The following is a 7,348-nucleotide window of genomic DNA, read 5'->3' as shown; positions in this document are numbered from 1 at the left end:
CCCTGCCCTTAGGGCCCAGCCCAGGAGCTGCTTCCCTCCAGTCAGACTGTCAGCAGTGGAGGGGCTCCTATCTCTGGCATCCGACTTCTGCTGAGCACCCGCTTCCTTGCCCACTGTCCCTTTTCTCCTTGCTCCAAAGTCAGGACTTCCTTTTGTTTTGCATCATACTATATATTACACTTTTCAAGGCTCTTTCGTGTATATGTCCTCTTATTTCATCCTCCAGACAGTACCATGAGGTTGGTAGAACAGATTCTCATCCCCATTTTAACTGAGGTGAGGCAGGGAGAGTGTCCACATGGCATGAATCTTCATTCCTTTGCCAGGGCTCCCAGGGTCACTTGTGCCACTCAGGTCCAGACTGCCAAATGCTCAAGTTTTGAGCCTGTCATTTTGAGGTCCTCTTTTTTTTTTTTTTTTTTTGCGGTACGCGGGCCTCTCACTGTTGTGGCCTCTCCTGTTGTGGAGCACAGGCTCCGGACGTGCAGGCTCAGCGGCCATGGCTCACGGGCCCAGCCACTCCACGGCACGTGGGACCTTCCCGAACCGGGGCACGAACCCGTGTCCCCTGCATCGGCAGGCAGACTCTCAACCACTGTGCCACCAGGGAAGCCCTTGAGGTCCTCTTTTTTTTACACTGTATTTGTTATCTGAAAAATCTAGAATTCTCAGTGCAGTGTCACAGGCCTCTTTGGAAGAAAGAAATCTTCAGAACCTAACCCTGGGGATGGTCCGTAGAGAACCAGAGCTGTGAACCCAGGAACTGCACACAGGGCCAAAGTGGGTGTTTTAAAGGATGTGTTCAGTTGTCTCCACCTGTGATTTTCAAATGACAGTGGGAGGGGTTGGGTTTCCTTTATTTCAACAATAACAGCCCAGCATTTTGGATTGCACAGAAGGTTTCTCATGAAGAGAAGATCCTGCTTTAAAAGGGGTGAGGCACTTTGAAAAATCACATTTAGCCCAAGTCAGGAGTCAGAATTTGGAGTGTGTGTGGTGTGTTTCCTCCCCCATCCCCTTTATGGTAAAACCGACCTGTGTTCCAAATCCAGCCCTTCCACTTACTAGGTAGGTATGGTGACCTCGGCTGAGTTATTTAACTTCCCTAAACTTGTTTTCTCATCTGTAAAATGGGGAAAATACTATCTATTTTGAAGGATCATTGTAAGGACTAAAGATGATGCATGTATCAGACTTGGGGTGCGGGCTTGACGAGTGAGAGTTACTTGGAAGCTGATGCAGAAGAGAGAGTGTGACCCAGTACAGGAGTCACTGCCTGTGTACAACTGGCCATAGTAGTGGTTCTCAGCCTGGGTAGGTGTCAGAATCACCTGGAAGACTGCTTTAACTACAGCTTGCTGGGTCCACCCTGCCTGCCCCCTGTAGTTTGATTCATTTGGTGTGGTGTGGGCCTTGAGAATTTGCATCTCTTGAGTTTCCAGGTGATGCTGCTGCTGCTACCGCTGGTCTGGGGACCACGCTTTGGGAATGCCTGGGCTGCAGGTGAACTCACCGATGAGCATTTACGTGCTGTAGCTGTATTTGAAAGCCGAGCTTTTATGTGGTTAAAGTTAACTTTGTTAGAAAGTGCTCGGAATGCATTTCACAAATACTGAATTTGGTATCTCAAGGATTTTTCCTCCTGAAGTCCAGGAGTCTTTGTTAAATATACTTGAAGAAGAATAAGTTTCGAGAGTAACAGTTATAAACATATTATGGATATAGTCAAGCAATATCAGATTGGCTGAGGTATGTGAAAGTGCTTTTATAAAATGCTACAAACCGCAAAGATATTTTAATACTTTTTATTTTTAAGATTGCACATCATAATGGAGTATAAAATCGTGTAACTTAGATTTCTCATCTCAATGTGCTGTTTACCGTGTGTATTTTTCTCTTTCTCCTCCAGGCTGCTGACTTGAGTAAACCAATAGATAAAAGGATATACAAAGGAACACAGCCTACTTGTCATGACTTCAACCACCTAACAGCCACAGCAGAAAGTGTCTCTCTCCTAGTGGGCTTTTCCGCAGGCCAAGTCCAGCTTATAGACCCAATCAAAAAAGAAACTAGCAAACTATTTAATGAGGAAGTAAGTAGCATCCTGTCTTAGCTGTTAAGAATCCCTTTAAGAATGTATACGTTCTTACCGAGGGTAGTGGGCCTTATTTTACACTGTGAGCGAAGCCCGTTTTCCATTCTCAGATGTCCTACCTAGTATTACCCAAGTTTAAATGTGGTGCGTTACCTTGTTGACTTTTACCTGTTCTTCCTTGGGCTGACTGTTCTGTGCATTTTTTATGGAGATGCTCAGGTGTCTATAGCAGGTGCTTTAAAAATTTTTTTATAATGGAGATAGGGATGAGACTTGTAGCTTGATATTTATAATTTAAATAAGAAAATAAAGAATTTATTCACATCACCAGAAAATTTCATGCAGATCAAAGAACTTGATAATATTTCCTTAGGTTGCTTAAATTGTAGCTAAAATTTGGTGTGTATGTTTGACAGGCATTTGAGAATTTGTTCTCTTGCTCTTGTAAATGTTTGCTATTAAATCACCTTTGACATGGTTAGAAATCCTGGCACTTAAAATTGGATCCTATGACATAGCTTTTGCCAGTGTTGTAGCATGTGCTGGGGTTTCTAGTGTCTTCAGTTTCATTCTGGCAGGAGCCTGAGATATCTGAGCTGTCCATTCAGGAACATGTCAACCATTAAACATAGTAGATGTAAGTTGCCAAATAGATTATATTTTTATAAGCGATTGAAGTGGCTTTTCAGCCCCAAGTATTGCCATTACATATTTGACGTACTTCCTCCTCTGTGTCTGTATGACTTTCCTAGTAAATGGAAAAGATGAGGCAGTCTTGCTGAGTTAGAAGCCCTGGGTTGCAGTCTACTTGTGACCTCAGCCCTGATGTGACAAGGGCCAGGTCTCATGGATCCCTCTCAGGAAGGGCAAGTGGTTTTGATTGTTGCATGGTTTTTAAAGTCATTAAATTGGAACAGAAGTGCATTATAAATTCTGATTTTTAAGAAATAATTTTGCTTGGGGAAGAATACTCCACAAATTGCAGTTAAAATTCTGACTCTTTTTGCAGTCCCCGTGGTATATGCTGTCCATGCATATCCAGTCTCCAGCCACGGTGCTCCTGGTTGGCATTGCCAGTGGATTTGGTGAAATCTTTTGAACCATGCCATCTCTTCTTCTAGTTTCATCTGGGTTGACTGGAAACAAAACTTGCCGTCTGGATTGACAGAAGTATTTAAACCCATTTTCTGTTTAAAAAAAAAAAAATCTTAAGCAGAAAATTATTCTATTTACCTAAACATTTTATTAACATCATTTGACGGAGTGACTTCTAAGTAGCTGGATGATCTTTTTGGGGCGTAGTCGTGGGGAGAGTGAGGGCACAAAACTAGACTTCTCTGCATTCTTAATAGAAATTGTGAATTTGGCGTCACTGTGGGGTTTTATTTGTGTTTAGGTAGGGGACGTGTTTTTGAGGGGGAGGGGATTGGAGCCATGTAAAGGGCTGTTGGTAAACAAGGTCGGGAGGCTGCTCGGCTGAGGATGGCACAGAATGCCACTTAGAGAACAAGAAGGGTTTGTGTGTCATCGCTGGCGGAGGGTGCAGCACAGACCACAGGGCCCTGAGAGCACTCGGACGCATCAGCTAGACCCATTCCTTACTCAGGACAGCTGGGAGTCACAGGCTGGAAAGCAGCTCCTCACTCTTAATGAGTGAAGCATGAGTTACCTCCTACTCTTTTTACATTTTATTTGAAAAATGGCTGTTCAAAGTGCTAGGATTGTGTATGGTTTAATAGCAACTTGGCATTTACAGCTTGAGGCAGAAATCGATTGCCCTTCACAGTAAGGACATTCTTTGGCTTGTATGGGTAACATTCTCATCAGATTTTGCTCAGGATGTCTAAGAGAAAGGGTCATCAGGGGTTTGTTTCTCAGAGAGTGCCAGGGATGGTGGTCGAAGCTGTCGTTAGGCTGTGCTTTGCATTGGTATGGGACGTGGAGGTTTCAAAGTGTTTTGTCTCTTTCCTCGGCTTGGGAGGGTGGGTTGCTGTCTCCACTGTGCGCAGATGAGGAAATAGTCAAAGAGAAGGTAAGTGAATTGTCCACATCAGGTAACAATTTGATGATAGAGCTGGATCCAGAAATTAATTCTTAGATTGTAAGCCCCACCATGTGTGGTTGCCAGATGGGCTCTTGCCTCCCCAGGAGCTCACAGTTTAGTGAGATGTTTAGTGAGATGGACCGAAAGGATAGTGGAACGTGTGTTATCCCAGTGTTATGAACAAAGTACCAAGGGATAATATATTAATTGCATTCCAAATATCATAAAATAAAAACATAAGTTCAGTGGGGACAGTTCGAGAAAGCTTCCAGAAGGTGACATTTGACCTGGGTTTGAAAGATGCATAGGAGTTGGAGGAGGATGAGAAAGGCCTTCAAAGCTGGAGAAAACAGCTTAGCATGTGGAGGCCAAGGGTGGCCACACCACAGCATGTGGGCCTTGGAGTGGCAGAAGTTAAAGCCGGACAGATGAGCTGGAACCAGATTGTAAAAGCCCTTTGATTATATGCTGGGAAATTTGGATCTGACACTGGATGCTGTGGGGGACCTTTGGGCTTTTATTTAATCAAGGGAGTGACAGGATCAAATGTGTTTTTTTAGAACTCTTGTCAGCACTTGTGGAAGGTGGATTGGAATGAAGAAAGAGAGAATGAAGGTAGCAAGACCAGTGAGGAGGCTCTAGTAACTGTCCAGGTGAGAGCTGAGGACTTGAACTAGGGTTGTGGCCATTTTCTCATCCATTTGACAGACCTTGATAGCCTACCATGTGCCCGGCACTGGGTCTGCAGCGGCAGATAACAGCTGCCCTGTGTTTCCCCTCCAGAGAGAGGGGAGAGAAGTGTGAACAGCACCACACACACACATACACACAGTTACGGCAGATGGTGATGACTTGTTGTGATGTCAGAGGAGATAGAGGGCCTGAAGGAGAGACAGACATGGAGGCCTGCTTTACGGGGACGTGGGGAGCGTCCGTCTCTCAGAGGAAGTGAAGTGCTTTGAGCTGAGCCTCGCCTGAGGAGGCCCCCGGGTAAGGAGCTGGTGGTAGAGCGCCCCTGCAGAGGGAGAGCCGGTGAAGGCCCCTGGAGGGACGAGCTTGGGGCCAAGAGACCTGAGAGGGGACGGTGGGCCTGGGAGGGCGTTGTGAAGTGAGAGGGCATGAGTTTGGAGGCCCTGCCACTCAGGGTCTGTCCCAGGTTTGCTTCTTCGAGCTGTGGGATCTCACAGACGGGAGCAAGAGGTGGTCAGATTGATGTTTTTGAAAATAACCCTGGCTGCTTCTTGGAGACGGAATTGGAGAGACGAGGGAACAAATCTTGAGATTCTGGCTCACTTACTACACTGGGTAAGGTGGGGAAGGAGCAGGTGCTGGGAACAGAGGTAAAGATCAGAGTTCCATTCTGTACTTGTTAAGCTTGAGAGGCCAGTAGGTGGTTGGATACATGGATATGGAGCACAAAACTAGAGGTGAATTTTGGGAGCTGTCAGCATATAAATAGTAATCATGTCCCTGAGATTAGATGGCAGGTCTGTGGAGAAGGCACAGTAGAGCAAAGACGAGTCTTTGCTAAGTCCTAGACGTGTCTGGGGCTGAGCCCTGTTTATACTCCAAGATTCTGGTCATCTGCTCATGGCCCGCAAAGGAGCACTTAACAACCGTCAGTGTATTACCATGAAATTTACAGACTCACAGCCCAGTGGCTAAGAACATAGACCCTTGAACCCGAATGCCTAGAGCTCAGACACCCTTCTGCCACTTACTGCCTGCAGGATGTGGGTCTTTACTTCATCTCTTCTCCTCAGCCGGAAAGTGGATAAGAGCGGTCCCCACCTGGAGGTGTGGTGAGGATGAGATGTTAGCAGAGGGCCTGGAGAGCAAGCTCTGGGGAGAAAAGTTCCAGGTGGAGGGGAAACTCAAAGGGTTTCTTTCACCAGAGGCTGGAGGAAAGGCTTCTTGGGAGGTGAGATACCAGCAGTTTTGAAGGAGAAGCACAAATGATTTTCCAGGACAAGAAGGTAAGAGCAGGGCAACCCAGACAGAGAAGCAACACGAGTAAGGCAGACGATGGGGACTGTTTATCATGACTGTTTGGTGTCTGTCTGTCTTACTCACCAGAGAGCTCCTCAGCCTCCCATTACACACATGCACGTGTGCGTGCACACACTCCAGTATTGATTACTCTGACCTTTGCTCCTTTCTGGAGGTGTCTGCTGCATGAAAGTATAGTAAATGTTTGGATGGATGGATAGGTGGGTAGGTGAATGGAAAAGAGATTATAAGTTCCAGAAATCCACACTAGACCAAAGATAGGTGAAAATTTCTATCTGGGAATAGAGTGTATCTTAAAAGGTGATTTCCCCCCCCCCCCATTGATTAAAAAACTTAAAATACTTGTTTATAGAAAAAATTGGGACATAGAGAAGTACAAAGAAGATGGGAAAACATCACCTAGAAATCCCATTGCTCACTGTTAACTTTATTGTCTTTGTAATTTTTTGTTTTTAATGAGGCAGAACTGTCAGATTCACACCTTTCATTAGAGCTGCCGGCAACCTTCACCTTCTGGTCTGGCCCTCAGTCCATCCAGTTCATGTCAGATAGCAGAGGCGAGCCCTGCTCCCCGGGCCGTCCCAGTCATACTGAGACCCTGGCCGCTGCACCAGTTCAGCCCCGGAGGAAGGCTAGTCCTTGCTAGCCTCCCTTGGGGAATGATAGCCTAGATCCCCTGAGACACTGCTTTCTCTCAAGCCTTAGAGTAGACTTTAGGTCTCCGTGTGTAGTGTTCTGTATGTTTTATGCCCTTGACGGTATCTAACGGCACATCTGATGAGCTCCCAGACCGTGGAGCCTACCTTCATGGTAAGGGTCACCGGGGAGGGAGAGGTGCCCTGGTCAGCGCCCGGAAGGGGTGAGGAGTCCACTTTTCGTCACTAATGGGGAGAAAGTCATAAAGGGGCAGTTTCTGTGTGGTAATGAACTCAGCCTTGTTTGCCTTTGTAAAAAAAATTCTGATTATATCTGGGTTGTATCCATAGAACAGTAACTTCAAAGGATTTTTAAGTATGTTTGGTTATTGAGTGGATGTAAAATCTAGGAAGAACTTGTCATTTTGGCTTCTTCATCCCTGGCGTGTAATGAGCCCCCCTGTCCTTGACTTTCTCCTCTCTCGCAGGTTGTGAGGCCAGGGCAGCGCACTGGGTAGGCTGTAGGCTCCTCGTGCACACCTGTCCCTGCTGCTCCCCGAGGCT

At 46.1% G+C, this 7,348-nt stretch overlaps 1 protein-coding gene across 7 annotated transcripts in view; it reads left to right on the top strand.

Annotated features, from left to right (window-relative positions):
- WDR20 (WD repeat domain 20) overlaps positions 1-7,348 on the top strand; it is a 66,688-nt gene that overhangs the window by 41,157 nt on the left and 18,183 nt on the right. For 3 of the 7 annotated variants that reach the window (XM_007455621.1, XM_007455622.1, XM_007455620.1), the window contains exon 2: positions 1,910-2,092. The exons of 2 other annotated variants lie outside the window; for them this stretch is intronic. In XM_007455621.1, the coding sequence (XP_007455683.1) occupies positions 1,910-2,092 (183 nt within the window). Of the gene's footprint in view, positions 1-226; positions 240-1,909; positions 2,093-4,699; positions 4,793-7,348 lie in introns of all 7 variants that reach the window. 2 more of the 7 variants (XM_007455619.1, XM_007455625.1) reach the window with 2 other exon arrangements.

This window comes from Lipotes vexillifer, unplaced genomic scaffold (genome assembly GCF_000442215.2).
Source record: "Lipotes vexillifer unplaced genomic scaffold, Lipotes_vexillifer_v1.1 scaffold584, whole genome shotgun sequence".
Classification (NCBI taxonomy): Eukaryota; Metazoa; Chordata; class Mammalia; order Artiodactyla; family Lipotidae; genus Lipotes; species Lipotes vexillifer.
This window is presented reverse-complemented; position numbering and strand designations above follow the sequence as displayed.